General features: G+C 39.9%; 1 protein-coding gene across 1 annotated transcript in view; it reads right to left on the bottom strand.

The window, feature by feature from the left end:
• MGMT (O-6-methylguanine-DNA methyltransferase) overlaps window positions 1–25,000 on the bottom strand; it is a 154,386-nt gene that overhangs the window by 20,948 nt on the left and 108,438 nt on the right. The window contains exon 4 of the mRNA XM_068689253.1: window positions 13,075–13,232. Within this exon, the coding sequence (XP_068545354.1) occupies window positions 13,075–13,232 (158 nt within the window). The remainder of the gene's footprint in view (window positions 1–13,074; window positions 13,233–25,000) is intronic.

Here is a 25,000-nt window from a genome sequence, read left to right as displayed (position 1 = left end):
TTGCCTCATCAGCTGCAATTTGCAGATCGAACTTGGGAACTGAACCTGGCTCTCTTTTAGCAATAAAAATCCTTATCAGAAGAGTCCTTGGAAGGAAAAAAAACACAACACACACACACACACAAAAAAAAACAAAACCACAAAACACAGAAAGTATATTAATCTACTTCAATCTGCATTGTTTTAACATAACAAAAATGCAGCCTCCCATGTGCTGCTATGATCCAGCTCTTCTGACTCATCCTGGTAACACGACATACAAACCTGTCCACAGCTCCTAAATAAATCACAGAAGATGCCGTTTCCTAATTACAGTGGGATTGAGGAAGGGTCGGTAGGACCATCTGGTTGTAGTTAAACTTCACCAGGCAGGGAGGTTCTGCAAAAACTTCTGAAGATTTACGGGTGTGTTGGAATTGTCATTCTGATATTAATGAACTCAAAATAAAACGTGAATTCAACTACTCACACGTGTTGATAAAGCATGATTTCCAATTCATACCTATAAATTAGCCTTACTAACATCAGCAGTTCAAACTCATCCTGACCTTTGGTTCAAGGTCCTGAAAAATGAAAAAGCAAAGGACAGCAAATGAATTTTGAAGTTTTGATGATTTAAATTCGGGGCCTTGCACATTCACAGTTGATTTGCTGCTGTTGGTGACCCGGGGCAACAACGGGGCAGTTCCCAGCTCTGAGCAAACCTGGCAATCTCCAGGGCAATTAAATGACAAACCTAAATGAAGAGCTCTAATTGCCCAAGCCCTCCATTCACACATACACAGGACCTAGAACCACCACAAAGTAAATGTGAAGCTGTGGGCTCTAAACTTCATAAATATGTCCTACACGATTTTCCTTTTATCATCTCATGGCTCCAGCGTGGTCCTATGATGTAAATGAGGATAAACCAGTGAAGTTTGATACTGACTGGTGCAAAACTGATTCTACAAGTTGAAATTTCTGATATTGTCGTAGTAGCAGAGATATTTTCCCAATGACTCTACTGTATTGTGGACTGCAACATTAAACTTCCCTCACTCAGGTACCCCAGGAAGCATTTTCACAAAACAATTCTGTACTCAGCCACAGAACAGGATGACACTAAGTCAGACTATTTTGAAGAATCATGGATCTCTTTCTTCAAAACTATCGAGCAACAGCACTCCCACAATGATGGATATTGTCACGACAGGGTTATGTCAAAGCAGGCATTGTGGTGCTTCTCCTCCAGGCAGGGTGGTGGCAGAGGACCCGGGTGTGAGAAGGGGAGGTAGGCTAGGATGCACTGCCTCTCCTGCAGTTTTTGCTGCTTCAAGCATAATTGCTTTTTCTCCATAATTCCACTTAGAATTACACTGATGAGGTGTTTTTACAGTTTCATTTTTCAACATGGCCCTAAATAACCACTCCCAAATGACTCTGGATCAAGAAATCTGCACCCTCAGTTGCTTTGTGAAGATTGTGTTACCAAAGATAACCTGCCCTAGAAAATTAATATATTTTAATTTTGAAATATGTAATGCAAATGTGCTCCATTATGTGAACAAAGTAAATTATAAGATCTTCAGTTGTCTGTGTGAAGTATGAATAGCAATTTCTTTAGATTTCTATAAGTTTCTTTGTAAATGGGCAAGTTAAAAATAATAATCATTAAATTGCTTAACTGTAATAAAATGAAACTATTTGCTTACTACATACAAATTAAGTCAGTATCAAAGTACTGATTTCCTTTTTTAGTTTGTATTAATTTATTATTGAATTATAAATATCTAATGTATGAAGCTAAACACTTACATAGCACTTTGCAAACACTAATTCACAAATGATGCAACATCTTTTCAAGGCACATATGAAAGCAGCAGCAATTAATTCTTAGAATTTTCTGGCTTCAACCTCAAAGTTACAGAGCTTTTTTTCTTTTCTCTTTTTTCTTTTTCTTAAGGAGCACACATTTAAGCAGTCAGCAAAACAACTGTGAAGACATAAACTGCGATTTCATGAAGTTACTTAGCCTCTTGACTGATAACACTGCCATCATACACAGTGCACTGCTAAATGAACTGCAATTTGAATTCCCGAGATTCAAATTATTTAAACAGACATCCTGGAAGCAAGCACAGAGAAGTCCTATCAGTGACCCCTGATGGTTTTTCAGAGACTAGAGTTTGCTAAATTAATAAGCAGCCCTAAAGTAACCACCTTGTTTGGCGGGAGCCCTTGCAGAAAGATGTAATGGGCCAAGAGAGGAAAAGCCTACAAGGGGCAGACAGAAATTCTGGCTTATTTGGGGTGCGAGAAGCACACGGGGCTGGGGAAACAGCACAGTTGTTCAAAAATACTCTCGTTCAGCATCTCTCAAAGAATGATTTGCTTTTCTGAAGTGCCTAAAGAATATTGCGGGGATTTTAATAAGTTAGTAAGTTTAACAAGTACGTATTTTCCTAAGCTAGCAGACCAATTATTTTACATAAATCTGCAGTATCAGAAAAATACTACATATGTTTCACAGCCTGCCACAAAAGAGGGTTTTTCCTTATTCCATGCCCTTCTGACAAACCCAATGAAATCAGCACACTGACAAACATGTTTATACAGCATTAAGGGTTCATGTTAAGCTGATAGCAAGCAGAAAATTTGACTTTCATATCGACAAATGAAGAGCGTATATTCTTGTTTCTGCAACAAAGAATATGTTTGTGTACTTCACCACTGAGAAATTGTTTGTGAATTCTTAAGAAATCCTGCTAGGAGAGACACTGTGATCCTCCTCCCTTAAAAGATGGTCAGACTTAAGGTCAGAGCACTCTTAATCTGAATTTCAGATCTTGACTTTTGTTGGCTTTACTTTTTCTTTTTGCATTAAATATGAATGATATTCACTGAAACATTTGGAACATTAATTACAGGGAAATACACATTATTTTATTGCTTGCCTGAAAACGTATAGCTTCAGTCATTGTTCACCCATGTAAAGACAATCATGAGCTTCAAGCAAAGTGCTAAAATATAAAAGGCCACATTCATTCATGTACTGGTCCAAGCTGCAGCACTATAAAGTACATCAAAAGGTGTTAATGGTTTCAATATTTATCTGCTGCAGGGAAGCACTCTAAAAAGAAGACAGAAAAAAATTTCTGCTAATGGCTGTGTCTCTCCATTAAAATGAAAAGCTTAATGCATCTTATAATCAGAGGACAATTTGCAAATCATTAAGAGAAATGTAAAATTCCATTAAAATACAAATCAAGAGTCCCTCACTGGACTAATAATCTTTTTGATATTATTTTGCATTTCACTATTTCTGTTCCCAATATCCAGGCACCACAAATGATCAGTTCTTGAACATGCTATTTACCACAGCCTACTTCTTTAACGAGAGACTGAGAGAAGTATAATCTGCTATTCAGAGCAGGTACTAATGAAGAATTCCATATATTCTGAAATTTAATTAAAACCCCAAAGATTTCAAATTAGATGCAATTTGAAATGCCTGGGGCAGAAATACATGCACTTGCGTGGCAAGGGTATCACGCTGAAAGTTGATACCGTAATTGGTCTTGATGTATTTTTGTGTTGCCAGGCTGAAGCACAGAACTCATAACCATATAAAAATTCTCTGTAGATTACCTGCTCATTGAAAATGCCATCACTCAGGTAGTTCTCTACTAAATTACCATGCTACTAAAATGCACAAAGTGATTCGAAGAGAAGAGTGGCACAGCTGGTCGACGCTGCCAATGAGTTATGCATGCGTCGACGCTGCCTTTTTTCTTAGTAAAATATGCTCAGTTGAATATTAAAATATAATTGGCATTCAACCTAAGTAGCTTAAACCATTTTGTTATCTTCTTTTAAACCGATTTGGCTCCTCCACAGTTATTTTCAAGGATGCGATTCACAAACTAATGACACCATCACATTCAGCTAGATTTGTACTATTTTACATTTGTCATAAATAGGAACAATTTCTACAGCCTTCTAGGGATGTCCTTTAATATTGGCTCCTCTTGAACATCAAAGGCCCAATTCATGGGGAAAAAAAAGAAAGAAAAAAAAAAAGAGTATGCCATTTATGTTGGTTCTTGCATATTTTATTCTGAGAGGAGTGTGGGATGTAAATTTCTAGTGAGAAGTATGTTTTTGCAAGCCCTTGTTTTTCCTAGAATATAATGGTCAGCTCTTACGTTTACAAGCTCCAAAAGAAGATACAGCAAAATATCTTGGAATGGGTCAGAAAGAGGCACTCTGAGGTCAAGCAGCAGCAAATACCTATGGCAGAAAATGGCTTCCTCTCAAATTAATTAACCTATGTAGCCATAACATAACAGGTGTCATAAACATCACAGTATTTTTTGTTTTCTGAAAAAAAACACAAACCAAACCAAACCAAACCAAAACAAAAAAATCATCACAATGGCCTTTAGAAACAAGGCAGTTGTCGCAGCAGCAGTCATATTAAACACGTTACCTCTGAAATACCAAACAGGCTGAACGCATATGAGTTCTGGTGTTACTTCTCCTTGATAAGGAAAACTTGGCTGAAAGTTTATTAAGCAAATAGGTGGGGGGACTATATTTATAAAATTATTTTCTTTCCTCTTGATTACATATTTTATTAATTAGGGTGCAAATGTTACATCGGGCTGCCATGCCAGTATGTCAAGCAAGCAAACAAATCAAAGGAAAAACAAATTACATGTATATGAAACTTACTCCTCATCGGTCTGCACTGTGAGGAGGTTGCAAAGATCTGCAGGTTCAGGTGAAGACAATAGCCACATAGCTCCAGGTACAGAGTCTTTGTTATGCTGGTATTTGCTTTTCTCCACCTTCAGTTCTTACCTTTTTATCGAAACCTCATATACAAGCAGTCATGTCCAAAGCTACCATGTCTGGTGAAAGTATTATTAAAATCAGGATCAACTTACTCCTTGTATTTCAAGAGGGAAGAAAGGACCTGATTTTGATAACTCCCCTTCATAACATGAGCAGATGAATAATTAATGTAAAGAATATTGACCAGAAAGGTCTATTCTATTGAAAATACATTTTTTTTTTTTTTTTAACTAACTGACACTTTCACCGTCTTCCCCATCTTCCCCATGGTAATACAGACATACTGCTCTCCCTGTCCTTTAGCTTCTTTTCAAAGATCCAACCTCAGGAAGTGCTTGCTCTGCCTGGCACCACCAAAAAACTGTCACCCATAAGAAGCTACATTTCCTCTGGCATCTTGGGAATCCATGCATCCTGATGGTTTTGCCTAAACCCTGACTGTGTGTCAGGGACAACGGGAAAAAGGAATTTGAATTGTCAAAAAGGGCTTATGTATGGCAGATAATTTATCCTGTGAACAGTGAACAGGTGGGCAAAAATAAAGAGGACTTAACATACACTTAAAACCAGATGAGCTTCCACTGAAAATGGTGGGAATTTTGCTCTGAATTCAACAGGAACCAAGTCAGGAATTTTGTAAATACTTCTGTCTAGAAGGTATTTGTACTGCTCTTTTTTATTTATTTATTTTATTTTATTTATTTATTTTTAAGTACAGGCAATTGATACAACGCAGTGGGCCAACTGGGAAGGAAAAAGAATTTGTAACACAAAAATAACGGAGGTAGTTTTTGGTTTTGTTGTTTTTGAAGGTTGGGGAGGATTGATTTCTGTTCGAAGAAAATTGTAGGGAATTATTGGATTGTAAAAATCCATTAAATACCTAGGAAAACAGTAACTTTCTGATCGTCAAAACCATTCTTACATGAAATGGTAATAAAAGAAAGTGCCAGTTTATGGAATTTGAATTTTGAGTTGGCAGACAGAAATATGAAACTCTTCATTTTTTTGCACATGAATCTACCATGTCCAGATATGTGAAGTACTAACATTTTCAAGCAGATTATTTCATATTACCTTAACATGTTTTCTAAAAGCCTAAATATAAATGCATTAGCATGTCTGATGAAGCTGCAGGAATGAAAATAAGTGAAAGCTGGTAATGGTTTTGGTCAACTCTTTTCTTTAGTGAATTGAATATGAAAATATAAAGAGAATTTCACAACTTGAAAAAATAAATGGTGGGAATGATGTTTTACACTTATCAAGGAAACATCAAGCCTTGCCTCCTCCTCAGCAGGTTACTTATCAGTGCAATTCGGTTCTGCAAAATATAAGTACAACTTGGTAATGCTGGTTGACTTACACTTTCCCAATTGAACTTTACTGTATTTTCCATTTTTCACTGGAAATAAGGTAACCATGCAGAGATAATACTGGGCCAAGGCTGTCTCTTCCATTTTTTTCTGTAGGTTGAATTTTCCATTTTTCCTGTTGAAGATGGTTATGTGCTGAATAGGGCAATCTATAAAGTGACATCGCCAACAGCTCTCACTGGCTCGGGGTTTGGTCATTTATTTCTTTGCACTGCACTGGTGTGAGTTAGTGCTGCCAATACACCATCCCTTCCACTCAAATATATTTTTAAATACATATCTATGTAAGTCCAGCTGGTCAATGTACCCAGCTTCATGCCCTGGCTCCTGCTGTTGCCTTCTAACTCCTTCCTAAGGTTTCCTACCACAATTCTGTATGTCTGCTACCACCACTTGCAAAGTCTGGGCAGTCCATGTGCACATGGAAAATATTACAAAGATTTTTACTGCAAAGAGGCTTCTGGTCAGTTTTAAAAAAGAAGCAGCATTTTGGCCATTAGGTTGGCTTGCCCATAGCAAATATGTTTTTTAAAATTCCCTCCTACAAATCTAGGAATTTAAAAATCAAAGAAAAAAAAAAAAAGACACTGTGTCTCATACTCTGTTATCATATAGTGAAAAAATGTGCATCTGATATCTAGGAAGAAGAGTTAATAGTGAACTTGATAACTCAATTGTTTGATAAGAGGCAGAAGTAATTATTTGCCCCATATTCTTCAACTGTCTATCATCCTAGCAAGCTCCAGCCAGCTAGCATATTTCAGATATTGCGTATGGATTTATGTTTATTAGATCATGCTAGAAGAGTCATTTAAAAGTAGGTGCAATTTAGTTTAAAAGGGCAAATAAAGTTACAAGACATACACAGGACTGAAGAAAATTAAAACTATGTAAGGCTCAGATATATGTACGTCTCTATAGATATGTCTCATATCCACAGGCCATCCCTTTAAGAATTACAAGTTAATAAAGATATTAAAATCATGAAAATTTAATTCCCTTTAGTATTTACTGCATTGCTAACACTGGGCAAACATCATTCTAGGAGTCAGAAAACGCTGAAGTTTAAGATGTACTTACAATGTTTATGCTTACATTTTCTATTAATGATCTAAGTTACCTTCACCTTAGTAAAATCATTCATAGGTCATATTCACCCTTTCTGTTCTCACCTATTCTTACCACCCTTACTTCCCATTGTCTCCTGTTCTCCTCAAGGCTGCAAATCACCAAACCATAACATTACATATTTTTTTTGTTACATAAATGCTTATGGCTGCTCCGGCATCTGATGCCCCTGAGTGTCCTCCTCCTACTCTTCTGATCTTTTTTTTTTTTTTTTTTTTTGTCACAGCTTCTCCACTTCGAGCCTTGGAAGCCTCAGACCTATACTCTGTTTATGAAGCTCCTGAAGAGTAGTTTACTCATTCCTTTATTTCATATATATCTATCTACATATATACACATATATAAAGCCATTATATATAATCATATATTGTTATAATATTATATACCACACACTATATGATATATTATTATTTATATATGATCATATATTATAATATATGATATATTACAATATAATACACACACATATATTTTAATATATTATATAGATAAATATTTCCCAGCCATTTCTTTCCTGCTGAATTTGAGTACAGAGTTGCTATCCTACTATCTATAAACCGGCACCCAAAGTTTGAAACTTTCTGGCTTTACTAGGCAGTAAAGGTAAAGAATTTTTACAATTGTTTTACTACCTTCAACTTAAAGCAAGGGAAGAGAGATCTGTATTGATCTTAATACTGTAAATGCTTTTCTTATTTTAGTAAACTTTATGTATTGAAAAAGCATTTGGCTAAATTGCATGAGAGAAACATTTACTCTTAGGATATGCTTCACACAGCAATTAGGGTAAGCAGCACAGTCTTTAAAAACACTTTTAAAAAATATAAGTATTCAGGGCATGTTGAATATGATGTCTCAGAAGTAAATCAAATCAACAGCCCTGCGATCTTCAGAAAACTAGTGATTTGAGCATTTCAACCACCAAAAGGAAAAAAAATACTTTGGTCTTTGCTGACTTACGGAGAGAATGAAGAATATCTACGTTTTTATCTTAGCGTTTTATCTTTTATCTTAATTTGCTGCAATTTTTTAAAATAGTTTAGGATGTACAAAAATAACAGTAAAACAAAAGTGCTCCCACTAGTGGCAAGGTGTAAGAGCAAGAGAGACGTTATTAATGGAAGGATTTTCTTTACAGGTACTTTGTGAAGGGAGAGATCCCACGGACACGTGTGGATCCCGGGAGGGACAGGGGGGCATGCAGCAAGGGAGCAAGAGTCTCCCTGTTAGCTGCAGGACAAAGTCCCCTTCCACAGAGAGTGACACAGAATTATGAAAATAAATAGTTTCTTTAGCTGGTAACCAGTATTTTACAGTGTGCTTCTTTGTCCTGTGGTGGCAACTACACCAGGTTTGCTAGTCTACTGTGCTTTGGTTCGAGTTTCTGAACGAGAAGGCTCCCAGGAAATCACAGGGTAATTATTGATTACAGGCCTGGGCACGGAGCAAAGTCATCTTGAAGGGAGAATGGAGGTACTACCGATGTCTTTGAAGACTCTGCTGCCATTATGTATGAGGTGTTTCATCAGTATCCTTTCTTGGATGAGTAACATGCATTATACACGGGAAATTTCAGCTCCTAAGCTGGTTGGCAAAGCTCACCTCCCTGGTCTCCATCCTCAAATTGTTTCTCCCCTGGCTTTTTCACAGCTTTTTGCTGCCCTCGCTTACAGGCAGCACCGCTCACAGACCTGTACGCTGGCAGCTCCCTCGCACAGCCACGGTAATCAGCACAGCAGGGTGGCTGAGCTGGGCCACCACAAAACACCTTCACACTGGGTCCACACCTCTGGTACAGGGACACGACTGAAGAACTCTGGACTCGAGAAATAAAAGTGTCATTTTGCAAAGCTAAAGGAGCTTGTCCAGCGATGACAGAGGCTGGGCATGGCATGGCACGCAAAGAGCAGGGCCCCAGGGCTGCTGCTTGTCACAGGGCAAAGGAAAACTCTTGTGTGTGTCCAATTTCCTCTGCTCTTGTTGCTCTAATAAGCCATCTGGTCTGGAAACACACAACTGCTCCCTGCTGCAGCGCCCAGTGCTGCAATGCTTTCTGCAGTCTCAACCCGTAAGTTTGTAAGACACAAATAAAGAAAAGTCAGGAAATTCATGACTGGCCAATTTAGCATTTCCTTTACCATTTCATGAACTCACAAATCAAGCAACTCATGCATAGGCTTCAAAACAACAACAAGGTCAATTTTTCTTCTTCATATATAAAGGGGGCTAATGACCATGGTACATTAAGACCAATTAATCACTCTCCATGATAAATGTTCTGTCATTTTCCTAAGGTGTAACACCTTGAAGTTACACTACAGAGAAGTGGGAAAAACCTACTTTTCCCTAGTTCAATGAAATTCTACACTGAGCACTGCCCATGATGCAAATCAATGAAAATTCCAGTTTTCAATTACATTAAAAAAAAAAAAAAAAGAAAAAAAAAAGAAAACAGAATTGGCTGCGTATGCTGGAAGGGGACAGCTGGTGAGCTGACAAATTCTGGAGGTGTGGAGAAACCAGCTTTGAACTTTTCATGCCTGCCTCAAGCTGTGCTACAGCACCAGCACCTCAGAGTCAAACTTTACCGCTGACGAGTTACAAGGAGGAATGTTTAATTGCATATTTGGAGTGCTTTTAGATGCTTTCCCCCCTTTTAATAGTGATTTAGAGAATTAAAGGCACTTTAGAAAATCTAGGACACGGGATGTGTGGCTGGAACAGTAAGTGTCAGAACTGAGCTTGCCAGTGCGATGGTAATGCACACGCACTTGGCAGCCAAATTATGGCCGCATAATGACACGGTTATTTCATTTTCACAGTCAGCACAGGGATTGTTGGACGGGGCTCGGTGTCCGATGGATGACTGGTGCTTTGCTTCTCCAGGAGCCCAAAAAAAGAAAGCACACAGCTGAATTTGTTTCGTGTGGCCAACCGCAGGTCCCTCAGCCTGGTTGTGAAGCGTTGAAGGCCTGAAGATATGCTACACCATAAGATAAGCAAAGCCCTTACTGTCCTCAGATGACACTTCCACAGAAAAAAAAATAAAAAAAATTAAAGACAGTTTGATCTAAGGACTTCTTAATGAAGAAAGAAAATATCCAATAATCAGCTCTTATCACAAAAGCACTTGATGATGGAACTTGCACAGGCCAGGATCAAAGAACGGTACTGTAAGTGGTCATACTCACTGGGATGGGAGAAAAGATGGGCCAAAGGTTCTGGCGACTCGTTAGAGAGCTGCTGATGAACTGAGACATGTAAGGAAATTGGTGTGAAGAGAAAAGCCTTCACAGCTTTGGATCTTCATGCTCTCACTTGTGTTTATTCTGCATTTTTAAGTGCCTGGAGAAATGAGTAGGCACTTTCAAATGTAAATGTGAAAAAGTAAATAAATACCAAATTCTTAATTTAGCAGTACTGCAACTCTCACTTACAGAAAAATTGAAGTATGCAATTTAAGCCATTATAATGCAGTTTTTACCCTATGTTTCTACTAAATAACTTTTAAAAATAATTTCTTCAAATTTTTTTGACATGTATTTCCATATTCCTTCCAATATTATTTTCATCTGTTATCTGAAGGTAGCACTAAGAAGAAAATGTAAGAGGATATATACAAACAGCAGCACATCAATGTGACTTGTGTCAATTAGTCCCGGGTTAGCATTTCCATTACGGACGTGCCTCCCCCTGTAAAGCACGCACACCTGGTCTCAGACCAAGCACAAATAACTAAACTAAATTAAAACAACCTGGACCTGTGCATACTACAACGAGAAAAACACTTCAGCCCTCCCCAGTGCAGAACCCACCACAGCCTGCTGCCAGCACGAGGGCAGGACAGCCGCGGCCTCCATGATGCCACCGCTGCCACCATGCTGGAGAGACTCCACAGGGGGCTTGTGGCCACTGGCCACCTACCAAGGCTGCCAGAAAGCCCCTGGCCACCTCCGACAAAGGGGACAGTGCCAGCTGGGTGCCCACACCCGGGGAGGAGGCTGCCCAGAGAAAGGCCAGAGCCCCCCAGCAGGTCGGGCCTGCTGACGGCAGGAACCCCTGAGGAGAAGCAACATCACCATCACAAGACTTCATTAGCCCAGCTGAGAAGAATTCAGTAGCCAAGTTAGAAAAATTAATAAAAGTAGAAGCATTACTTTACGTGTTTTGCAGTCTTCTAGTGAGTCATCTGGGAAACAGAACTCCTCTTTTTTAATCAAAGATGGAATGAGCAACAGCAATAACGCCACCAGCTTTGCCCATTCATGTTCATCCCAATCCTAATGTTTTCACAATTCAGCTCTTTAATTTCATCCCAGCTAATAAAAAAATAGTCAGATGATAACGTAGTCACCCAGAAGATGGGACTTTGTGAAAATTTTGGCAATTCCAACAAATGATATATCATCGTATTGTCAGTGCTTATTCTCCCATATGTTAGTTGGATGCTTTCACTAAAAACCTCTAAATAATTATTTTTTTAGTTGATAAAAATGAGAATGTTTGTAAAAATATCAGAGGAAGAAGTGTAGTACACAACTTAAAATTTTAAAAAGTCATCACCAACCCTTCAATTTAAGTCTGAAAGATGTTGCATTGAGAAATTTTCATAATATAGAAGAATTAGTATAGAAGTTCACCCTGAAATAAAGGTGCTGTGCGAAGTTCATAAAATTTACAGCTCCCATCCTTTGGAAACAAAAGTCTGACTATCTGTAGAACACTCTGCAGAACAACCACATTTTGGTTTTGTTCAGCTCGTTGAGGCTGCCATTTAAGAATAAGAAAGTGTAACAGCAGGAAGAAACCTATTATTTATAAGAATTTGGATAAAAACAGTAATTAGCAGTAGACACAGCTGAGTTTTGCGAATGTGTAGCTATAAAAACAGCTGCTCCTTTCCACATGTAAAACTGGCAATTGTTTTACACGAGTACTTATGTATTGTCCCTATACTTTAAAATACGAATCTATGCACCCATATTTAAAAATTGCCTTTCAGCTAGAACCACACACAAAGAAAAAATACACGTATTTCATATTTTATATAAAGAACAGTGCTGTCTTACCTTCTGTAGCAGAGGGTACGAGCCCCTTTCTGGTGCTCTATTATTATGAATATATACATATCATCTAATTCAATTAAAACATAGATCTCAGAAAATGAAAATTTTATTCTCTGTGAAATTATTACATTCATGGAGAGCCACTGCAAAATCAGACTTCTGCTTTTATTATTATTATTTTCTTAATTCGGGGGTCTACTTCATTTCATGTGATTGACTCGTTTTACAAGGTCTTCAGGAAAATGTCCATTAAATGGAAAATGGTAAGAAGGAACTTTTCTCATGCTGTGCTTTCATCAAAATACATGACCATTGTAACTGCTTTGTAATAGCACTTGTCCATTGTCTACAGGTATCAAAATATCTGTAGGTATTTTGGGGAATCAAACGTAAAACCAATCAGAAAGATAAGAGCACAGCTCCCCGTGGCACCCAACTCCACGTCTGTTCCTTGTCCTCTCACAAGCATCAGCCCCATGATGCTGGCAAGACAAGAGTTTAAGGGAGCAGCAACCTTACTGAAAAATCTACTGAAAAATTCAGACGTGTTCATATTCAAACCTCCCAGCCAGCACGTGGCAGGAGCCGAACTGCATCATTTGTACCACCGTGGCCAAGAAGGAGGGCAAGGGGAGCCAAAAGCACGGTGTCAGGGTGGCACTGACCTTGCTGGAGCAGGGGGTGGTGGAAGGGGGGCACGGGCAGCTGCTCCGTCCTCGCCGGCTCGCAGAAGTAGGCGCGCAGCCAGGCCGTGCACTGCTTCAGCGGCTCCGTCATCCCCTCCGCGCCTTCGCACACCTCGCAGCCCGCCGACGCCTCTGCCCTGCGGACAGAGAGAGAATTGTAAAATTATTAATTATAAAAGTTATAAAAATGAATATTCATACTCCCAGCATTAGCAGAAGAATGAATCATCTCAGAAGCACTCAATCGTGAGTCATAGACTGAGAGTCTTTTTTCTGCTCTGACAAAAGTGATGAGAGTCATAACAGCAGTAACAAAAATTCATCCTCATCACCTCCTAAAATGCAACAATGACACATGGCTGCTTACACCTGCTTAAAAAAAAATAAAGGATCGGTGAGAAGGAAACACCAGATGTAAGTGGGAAACACTGGGGAGCAAGGAGATAAAACCACCCAAGTCCAAGGGGCTGGTAGAGGCCACATCCTCATGCCTCCCTGGAAGTGAGGCTCCTCCACCACATCCCCTACGGGCACAGTCCTGTCTCCCCAGGGACCTTCCCCAGGGAAAGAAGAAAAGGAAACAGATTTCTGCAGAGCCAGCGCTTTCCTCTTCCGCGTTTCCTTCCAGCGACGTTGGCAGGTTTCTGCTTTCCTCCACTTATTGAATTGGAAGGAAGCAATTGAGAACTCATTTGATTTTCAATGGCAGCTCATGCTTTCAGGATACTGAAGAGCAAAGCAAACGAACAGAAAGCACCCGCAAACAAAAATGTCCTTTCTCTCTTGCTATTTTTTTTTTATTCCTTTTTTCTGGAAGAGCAATGCCTGTGTGAGAGCACTGGAAATGTGAACACCAGATTTGCAAATATTCAGACATGTTTCCCCATATGCCATATGCCCTTGGTTAGGCAAAACAGCGTCAGTGAAGAGATCGTGGTGCTCTGCTGGTGCTTTACAAGACCGTGGTGTGGTGGGTGCAGAGACCGGTTTTAGCAAACCCATAAGCAAACACAGCCCATTGGCAATGAACCCAAGAGAAACCATGGGAAGAGCAATGAGACAACATCAAAAGCGACTGCCTAAACAGCAACCCTGCCAGCAATCTTCTAGTACCCTGAATCTTAAATACCACCGATACACCATCCTTTCTGATTTCCTGCTTATTGCATTTTATTTTATTTTATTTTTTCCCATCTGGAAATATAGCCAGACCCCAGAACTGTTTCTCAACAGTATGCTGGTAAAACCCAACAGAATAGTCTTCTGGCTATCGGCTGGATTGTCACAAGGGAGTAGAAAGTAGAGAAAATTGTGGAAATATCAAAATACATGAGATCCTGAAACAGAAGAAAAGCAGAGTATTTCTGCCGTACAGTTATGGGGAAAAATCAAACCAAAACAAATTCCCCAGCATGCTCGAGTGTGCTGCAAGTGAGAGAAAATATTTTGTTAGTTACCTCCTAGCAGAAAGCCTAAGAAAATTAAATGCATCATGTACCACTAATGGCATGAAAGACACCGGGTCTGCTTTTGCCACAAGGCACCTTTGCAAAAAGACCTAACACCTTCAAATGCTTGATCCACAAAAGCTCACGAAGCTGAACACAACAGGACACCCGTGTAATCAGACACCAACCCGCCCTGCCTCTGGATAGGATAAATGATGTGCAGTCGGAAGCTGTTTCAGGGTTTCTCTCAGAAGCAAAACCCTCACTTGTCTGGTGCATGATCAAACGCCCCTGCGATTTCTCCCAGCCCCAACTCATTTTTCTGATTAATTGTTAACCATGGAAGGCCACATAATTACCGATTAGAAAGTGGCATAGAAGAAGAGGGACACAGAGGTGGACAATTAAAATTCTCCAGCAGCACAAGAATATGACGAGTTGATGACTTGGAGTGGAAGAAAAGCAAAACTGCAGAATCAGCTTTGGATCCAGTCTGCTAGAAATTAAACGCAATCCCATTTCTCTTTCCATTTACTTACCAAACTACTCACTTTTTTTTTACTTTTTTTTTTTTTTTTAGTGGAGGCGGAGGGGGAAAGTAGCATCAGTTTATGAAACTGATCTCTACTTTATGTTATTTTGCAGTGCAATAATTTCTTTGCTAAAAAAAAGAAAAAGAAGTCTGAGAATCTGTGCATAAACATTTTCACATGAATATCTGTGTGACACAGACCTCAAACCCAAGCTCTCGACACCAAGGATAATCAGTTATTCTGCACATGTACAACACTCAGCAGAATAGGGCTCAGTTTTACTGTGGATTGTTAGAGCTATGACAATATCATAACTACAGAATATAATAATGCCTTTGAAATCTCCAAGACAAGTTGGGAGACTTTTCTGCTCCATTTATCCAGAAGAGCATAGAAAGCACTCAAAACTACAGTAACCTTATGGTTTTCACATCATCTTGCTTCACATACTTGGGAGTCTGGAAGTGATTTGGGCTATAATATCATAATAAAACCAAAAGAATACATCTCCTTGCTGCTCTGTGAGCAGGCAGCCCCCGAGCGGCCTCCCACCACCGCGGCCTGAGGCCTGCACCCAGCACCGCCGGTCTGCCCTGGGTGGGGGGCAGCACCCCCAGGTTGGCGAGGTGCAGTGCTTCTGAAATTGATGCTGTGGGCTTCCCGGGGCTTTGTCTAAAGCCACAAGGCAACCTTCAGGCCTATAGCCCCTTATCGAACACTCAGGAGCAGCGTAAAGGCCCACCACAGGCCCCTCTCTTTGAAAAGACAGGAATTACAGCAGCTGCTTTGCCTATTTGTGTGGCTGGGGGTGCTACAAGAGCCTGCCGGATACCACAGCACATCTACCCCAACACAAGGATATGTTTTCACCACCACCATATATACTTCTCCCTTCCACCAGGTCTTCCCTGGCACAAAGGTTTGGATGTAAGCCTTAATTGTAATTACCGTTTGTAAGGAGAGCCCCTTATCACTGCTGAACATCTCCAGATATTTTTCTGGGAGGTTCTCCCATCACTTCACGTGTTTTCACGTCTCCAATCTCCACTTTCTACCACGGTCAGGAAAAGCAAAGCTCTGCAAGAAGAGGTGGCGCTTTCTAAGAGCGCATTGATCTCTTCTACTGTAGAATACAAAGTCGATTCACCAACATACACGCTGGAAGGCTCACACTGGCAGAAAGATAAAAAAAATCTTCACCTTAACTTTGCTTGGCTAGAAATGCTAACAACTATTCCTGGGAATTTGATGACATTAATAAAGAAAAAGAAAGAACATAACTAATGCATAGGCGTCTTCTCCTGGCCCTCCTTCCCCTCCCTTTTCTCCTCCCCATTCTCTTTCCAAAGTTGCATAGCAGTATTCCTTCTACAAACTACCTCGTCATTAAAAATTCAACTTAAAACACCAGCTGCCTTTAAAAGGCTTTTCTGAGGCTTCAAAGCCACACTTTGGTCCGACTAAACCATACGTCTATTTCAAAAAGCACGGCAGAAGTAGTCTCAAAACATTCATAAGAAGAAAAGGAGAGCAGATGAATTACGTTACGGGAAATTTTTCCCCCTCGTGTGAAATTCCTCTTTCAGTGTTAGGCTTCCTGGGAAGGTTGAATGCCCATTCCAAACATTAGTCTTTCATCATGTCAAACATCAAGATGGACAGGAAAAAGTTTGTGTAATGTTAGAGGCAAATGCCCTTCTTACATTAACTAATTGTGCCTCATCTTTAGCAATGAACAAGAAAAGGGCTCCCTCTTTTCTCCATGCTCCTTGTCTTGGAGAAGGGCACAGGAAGGGACTCACCGACCTACCTGCAGAAAGCTTAAGTCTCAAATCTGTGGTTCAACAATATATGTATATATATTTTTTTTATATAGGAAAATAAACCAAGCATGTTCATGTAAAAATGAAAAAAAGGAGGGGGGGACAAAAAAACAAAAAGAAGCTATAAGAAATCCAACTCCTTTATTTTTGCCTTGGAGAGTTGCATTACTTTTTCTTAAAAAGCACCGGCACCTTTTTTTTTTTCAATGTGGCAAGAATAATGAGAAGCATTTATTTAAATGCAATAGTGTTATTTAAATCACTCACACTTTCACTGGATTTTTTTCACTGCAATTGCTTTCATTACTGAACGGTATTAGCTGCTGTCCGGCTTCTCGAAAAATTCCAAGTGGCATTTCTTTTTATATTTTTACCTGGTCATTAAGTAATAACTATAGGGGTTTGGCTTATTAAACTGAAAGTTTGTTTGCATTACTGAGGATGATGTGTGTTCAGTAAGTTAGATGTCCTTTTTTAAATAAACAAACAAACAAATAAAATAAAAAAAAAAAACATTTTTCTGTTGATGTTAAAAGGCTACTCAGCTGCAAATGACTGACTCTTCTACATGGCTTTACTATGTGATGCCTAACTAAAACTACATAGTCTTCGAATAGAAATAACATGAGTTTTTCAAGCTATAAAAAGCAGACTAAAAATATATATATTTTTTTCCTAAAGTTTTGGATCTCTCCCAAGAGAAGATTCTTTCAAGGCCAGGAGCAACTGCTGCTGCTGCAGACCTCCAGCCCATGCGTTCAGCTCGTGGTGGTGACAAAGTCCAAGAGCAACATAAGGTCTTGTCCCAGCATGGGAACCCACCACAGCCTGGGTGCAGACTTACTGCTCCAGTTTACATGTACAATAGCTATTCCACATCACTCTTACTGAAATCCCACGTATTTATTTCAGTTTCAGCTCTTTTTAAGGCTGACCTCCCCACCTAGGGAAGTCACCAGGCTCTTGCTTCCATGCAGCTGAGAGGTGTCCTCCTGAGGTTCCTATCCCAGCCGTGTCTCCTCCATGACTTCTTATAAATTTGCATGTGATGAAATAAAGGAAAATATGGTTTGCGCAAAGGAGAAGAAAGTCAGAAACACCACCTGTTTCAGTTTAACAGGATCCTTCCAAACCATTTGCCAAGAACTGGAAGTTTCTAGCACGCTTCCAAAATAAACATGTAAGCAGCAAATTGGCTTCAGTATCATTCTAAATATCTTAACCATTATGAAAACCAGAGAAATGCTGTGTTTCACGACGAAAAGCCTCAGCGGGTACCCATCTTCTAAACTGGTAGGATTTTAATTATTTATTTTATTTCTAAGCTCCTTTTTGCCCCTGTCCATCACTTATAAAACTTAACTGAAACATTACATGATAGACCTTGAGTTACGTGATTTAAAATAAAGAGAATATATGGCTCTGCTGGCAGTTTCCTCAGGGCAAAGGGAGGAAAACATTATGACAATGTCATATCAACACCCACAACATATTTATATATTTATTTGTATATTTATATTAAAGTTACGTTTCTATTAAATATAATTGATTGGTTGAACATAATATACACTGCTAGCTTCTACCGTCTGTAGCTACACACACCTGAACATCTAATCCACTGATACTTACCTCACCCTCTAGTGGTTTGCCTAAGAAGAAGTTTATGAATGGCTACAAATGCTGAACTAATGAAGATTGCCCTCTATTTCAATTCAGTTAAAATACAGAACAAAAAAGCCTCCCAACTAACACAAAAACTGCAACTCCCTATGAAACTAAACTTCAATCACCAAAGGGCCACTGGCACATATGGGTAAACTCAGATAATTGCATTATTATATTACTTTAACTACAACACTTCCACTCAGAGAACAGCAGGGATAAAAACCTAAAATACAAATAAAAATATAAATAAAAAAAGAAAAAAGAAAAAAAGAAAAAAGATATGGAATGTCTGTTTCTACGTGCAACTATCCAATGTCCTATCACAGAAATTTGGTTTTTTGCCAGGCTGTTACAAACTGAATTGTGTTTTGACACTGTGGTACACATGGCACTGAAAATCACAGGATTTGCAATATCCTGTTACGTTCAGGTAAGTGAAAAATAATGATATTTGGACACAGACACATCCATAGGAGATTTTGTTCATTAACAGAAAACTGAATAGTAAAATATAGATGTACTGTTCCTAATTCAGAAGGATTTGGCTCTTGAAATGATTTGAATGCTGTGAAAGCAATCATCAGCAATCATTTTCCTTTCCCCAAAATTCCCCCAAAACTACAACCACAAAAGGGGAAAAGATTATAGAAACCTTCCCAAAACACAGACTTTCACATCAGCAAGACCAGGACTGCTGGACCCAAAGGTGTTCGACGTCAGGGCGACCAAAGCTCGGCCGCCGAGGTCCCAGTGGTAATTGAAGCCCAACCGAAACAAGTGTTTTGTGAGTGCACGTAAGGAGCTCCATGCGGCTGTCATGCTAATCTTCTTGTTAAGAGAGAAAGACCAGAGGCCCGTTGCTGTAGCAGGCTGGAACTATAACGAATGGGCTCTGACATGACCCGGCAGCCCTGCTCGGCGGCGAGAGCGCGTGATGCGATCTGACAGCAATTTAGACATGGCTCTCGTGGAGACTGCAGACCTACTTAGCGTCAAACGCCACGGCGAGTGTGGGTGGACTTCGGAATGGCTTTTACCCTCTTGCTGGGGGGGAGAAAAAAAAAAAGAAAGCTTTTTGACATCAGGCGTATGGAGATGATCTTACAGAAGGAATCTGCCCATGGGTGGAGAGGAAAACATTTTTGGGAATATTGCCCAATTACAGTAGAATCCTGTCATCACCTCGGGGAAGAATTTCTGATGGAGCCATAACCCCTCTATGAGTCGTGTGAGAAACAAAACAGTCCACGGAGCATCTGACAGGACCAGAGAGTCTCTAAGTGACCCGAGACCAGTGAGTAAGAGGGCTCCTTGGGTCATTTTCCCCCCTGGAAGGTACCACACTGCAGCCCAAAGACCACACAAGCCCGTGTGCTTGAACACAGACCCTTCTCCCTCGTGCCTCTTGCTCTGGATATTGCCCCTCAGGCTCTGGATATTGCCCCTCAGACAGCCCCAAGTACCAACCAAAGCTACGATCCATGCAGGATGCCTCCTGGCAGTGAGCTGCCATGGTTAAGCTTTGTCCTAGGCACTAATCAGCTGGGGCACATCAGGGGGATCAAGCATCTCCACAGCTTAGGGTCATTAGTATAGTTAATTTTGACGAGTCCCTAAATCACACTGCTGATTCTCTAGCATCTGAACAGTAGCTCTTCTGTGAGTAAATACATACAAAAGGCAAGAGTAATTTTAAAGTTTATGTTGTTTATGTTTTTTTTAATGTCTTTTCTTAATGTATTTCACATCTGATTAAAGACAACTCTACACACTCATGCATATGAAGTCAACAGAAACCAGGCATGTATAAACAATTGCAATGCCTGAAAAGCAAAGGCTATCCTACTATCTTCCTTATACCTCTACATCTCTGTAGTAGCATTCAAATGGCTGTCTTACCAAATCATTTTTTTTCTTAGTGAAATAGCTGGTGTGTTACTTTTCAAATGGAAGAATCAGTAATAATTAGAACTCAAAAATTAACATTAAAATGAGACTCAGTCATGCAGCATTATTCTTTACATAGATTTAACTGGTGTTTTCAATGAAGCCTTCATTGTGGAAACAAATAAAAATGTATTTTATCAACACCTAAATGTCATTTAAATAGTCTTTCTTTGATAGATGAAGGCTAAAGCCACCCCAAAACTGCGGATGAATTATCTGGTCTCTAATGACTCCAAAACAATTACAGGATGCAGAGCAATCTCGTTAAATTTTATTCAAAAGCTTACTACACTCGTGTTTTCTCTTATTTTTCTATCAATGAAACCCAAGAGGTTTAAGAACAATTCATTATGTATGAGACCCAACTTACAGTGCTTGACTGTTGATTAATAGGAAAGTTTGCTGTATGTACATTTGCAACATTAGATGCATACAATATGCTAACTTATTCTTTCACTGAAGCTAATTATTTACAAAAATGACTACTTGAGACTACAATTTATTAAATGCATGCATCCAGTCTCAATTTGGCCCCAAAAGACAGTCTGGAATGAAGATCTTTTACTTGATGTGACAACTTCTAGAAACAGTGTTATTAATATTGTAAATGTGGCAAATAAAGAGTTCAAATAGCCGTATGCCTGTGTTGCATTTTTCCCCACAACTGAATCAATGAACAAAGCAGCTTTTTAAGCTTGAAATTCACGGGGAAGCGCATTCTTACATAGTTTAATTTAGCTTCTTATAAATGAAGTGTCTGTATGACAGTAGTAACAGATTAAAAAAAGGATGAGAGCTGTAATGGAGAGAGACAAAAAAAAACACAATTCTTGTTGAACTGTCCCTACTATGGTTCTTTTTAAGACCTGTTAAGAAGAAATTGATGCAGTTATGGAAAGGTATAAGATCTCAGAACTTAGTAAGACATTATTTTTCATACAACCTTTGCAATATTTTCTCCATTCTATTTTTAGTTATTGTTAAGGATTAAAATTCTTACGGGTACCTTTTAACCTGAAAAAAGAAGCACCTGGACACAAAGCTGCAGATCATATACAGATTTCAAATATACTGATTACTTCTCGAGTAAAATACACAGAAATCCAAGGGGCCTAGTCTTTTTTTCTGACTTTTGCAAGTAATGAAGTTTGGGTACCGTATGGAGGTTGTCTAAGAAAGGAGTGTGTGCAGCCCATCGTCGTGGCCAGCTGTGGTGCCTGGAAGGATGCTGCCTGCTTATTCTGTGCTACTAGTGTGTACCAGCAAACACTTTAAAGAAGGGAGTGAGACTCCTGTCTTCACATGCCAAGATAAGGAAAATCAATGTCAATGCCCAAAAGACTCAAGTGATAGCACTGAAGGTCATTAAACGCTACTCGCTGCCCTGTACCATTAAAGTTTTGATTGGAATCCTATATAGAGAGACACAGATTTCAAACAAGATCTTGCCCTGGGATACAGCATTGTGAGACCATGGAGGAAACAAAACAATCAGTGAGAGGCAGACTTCTCTAGGAACACAAGAAACAGGTTCAAGGAAAACAATACTACGTGTGGTCTCAGCTTATTTTTCCTGAACATATTTCTTGTGTTTCCAAAGAAGTGTATCTCATTATAGACAAAGATCTCTGTTAAAACAATGGAGAAGCGCAAAGACAACCACTGGAAAGTTACGGTTCTTCACCCATCTCAATTTTCTGTCCTGTGTTTCAATGCCCAAAGCCCTGTTTCATTGCCTACTCAATGCCAGCATCCTACCCTCTCCTTACACTGTCCAGTTTCAATTCTCTGCCCTTTTTCTACACTGGTGACCACCCCACCTCCTGCCTATCACCCTCAACTCGCCTTCTTCAGGAGACCCATTCCCCTTCATGGGGCTGGTTTTATTCCTTACAAGTTTGGCTCCAAGACATAATGCAAAATAAATGGATGGAAACCTGGACTTTGGGAATAAAACAGAAAGGGAATCAAACTGGTGGCATAACATACCCAGGGCTGGCCCGGGGTGGCCAGAAAAACAGCAACTGCAGGAGAAAACACTGCTCTGATCATCCTTTCTAAAAGTACAGCATCAGCAAAAGACTAAGCTTTTAACAGATGAATACTTTCCAAAGGCCCAACAGCTTGACCATATTGGAGAACAAAAATGTTCCTAGTATCAGAGTAGCCTCTTCATAAGTATTTTCTGTTTCAAATCAGTGGGTTTGGCAGCAGAACAACTAAAAGATTTGTCAAAAAAAATAAAAAAAGAAAAAAAAAAAAGAAAAAAGAAAAAAAGCCACACACAATTTCTGTGTGTCTTCTTACTGGAAAGGATCAACCTGCTCTAAATTGAGAATGGGGGAAATCAATCACATGCCCAAAAGACCCTCCACCAGCAACGTTTAAGCAGACATTTCATATGAAATGCTTTAAAGAAAAAGCAAATATTCTGCAAAGTTATAAGCAGCAGCACACTCTCACCCAGGATGTTAGGCAACATTAAGCATAGGTGATACCATCAGTTCTATCTATAATTAGGTTAAAAGAAAGTCAGTTAATTTTAGCACTTACAAGAAATTGTTACAAAACATTTTTTCCCGTATAAAAGAATTCTCCCATCAGACTTCCGAGGTCGGTTTTATCACAGGCAATTAACTGTGTTAGGGCTGGCTGCCGGGGACCCTTACACCACACACCAGACTTCCTTCGTTTCCCCACTTGGCTCCTCTGGTCCAGGATATTCACCACTGCTTTCCCCACTTTTTGCCTGCTTTGTGCAGCTGCCAGATGGTATCTGAAGTAAATTTTTTATCTTTCTACTTATCTAAGACAGATTCAATATCTGGTATGCATGGATTAAAAAACCAAACCAAACCAAACCAAAAAAAAAAACACAACAAAAACCACCACCATCACACTACCCTTCACAAAACGAAGGCAGTTAAAATACACATGACAATCCTCATAACGCTGCTGCAAGAGCAAGGTCTGTGATCTCCAGTGGCACACGGGGAAATTGATGGAAGGGAACTCAAGGCAGACTCTAGATGTCCACCTTGACATGTGCTAATGCACGAATTCAAGATGAAAGTGAGCACCACGAATTATAATCAACAGCACCTGCAGATACTCCAGCCTATTAAAATGAATTAAGATACAGATAAATCAGGAAACTCTTAAGAATTCAGCTCATAAAGCCATTTTTCAAACTAACTTCCCAGAGTGGGTCACAGTCTCTGCCCTCTGAGCGTCTCCTGTTAGGACTAAACACAGGCTCATCTTATGCCCCGTGTGCGGGATCCCATCAGATGCACTGCCCGTGTGCTGCTGCTGCAAAAAAAAAAAAAAAAAAACTAATTATGAAAATAGTTTTGCCATGTCACTGAGGCCCTTCAGATGCTCTTCACACAGAGGCAGCTGTAAGGGTGGAAGCATGGCAGGACAGGGATCAGACAGGTCCCTGAGGCTAGCCTGGCCCTCCCGTGTTACTGTGAGGCTTCCAACACCAGTGCAAAGCAATGGCATTTGGTTATTTATTAAAGCCAGGTATTCATACACCAAAACCACAGAAACACTGCCACTTACTGCAGTTCAGCATCAGACTAAACAATCACGAAACTTACGGAAATCAGGGTTCCTAACAGGCACTCAGCAGCCAAGTTTGATGTCACCGTAGGACAGGATGCTTAGAGAATACCGCTAATTCACGGCAGTTAAGACCACACAGTTAATAAATACACTCTCTGTCTTTCTCCAAAGGTTTTTTACAGGGCTTTGGGATTTTGTCTCACTGGCATTGGCAGAACCGTTCCTAAAAGGTCATTACCCGATGAAGAATTTGTTTTGCTGCTTACCAATGATGCCTCAAAACCAGAACTTGCATAGAAATACAACCTTATAACAGCAGGAAAATAAACAAACACAGTGATAAAAGGAGTATGGTCCTTCATTTTCATGCTTCAAGGTTTGGTGTATGCCCACCTCCTGTGGGTGCAGAGCCCTTGGGGAGCCGGGGCAGCCCCGGGGAGCTGTGCAGGACACACGGAGCACGAAGCTGGACCCAAAACCAGCTGAATATTGCAGCCCTGGCAGCTGGGAGGTTCCTGCTGTGAAATCACCCATGGCAGGAGAAATGGAGACGACCACCGAAGATCCTTCTGGCCAAGATGAGACAAACAAAAGTGTAATTTACATAACTGTGTCTGGAGTTGTGCAGAAATATTCCTGAAGTATGCTTTCTCTCCTTTTGAAGTGGTGAACAGTGCCTGGAGACTGCCGTCCTCCGAGCTTTAGGTGAATCTGCATTACAACCCCATTAGCTTGTGTACTACGCTCATTAATAAATAAGCTTCCCACTTAAGTGCCTTTCTTGTAAATTGGTTTGTTCTGTTCCATATAAATAATATAAGTTTCTCTTATCAAGCAAGGTGGGGTTTTTTTCTTTACCTACAGGCAGCACGTGACACCGGGCACCGTGGCAATTTCACCCAAGGAGCGGTTCGTGCAA

The sequence above is a fragment of the Anas acuta genome, chromosome 7 (assembly GCF_963932015.1).
Source record: "Anas acuta chromosome 7, bAnaAcu1.1, whole genome shotgun sequence".
In the NCBI taxonomy this organism is placed as follows: Eukaryota; Metazoa; Chordata; class Aves; order Anseriformes; family Anatidae; genus Anas; species Anas acuta.
Note: the sequence above shows the minus strand (reverse complement) of the source record. Positions and strands in the feature narration are given on the sequence as shown.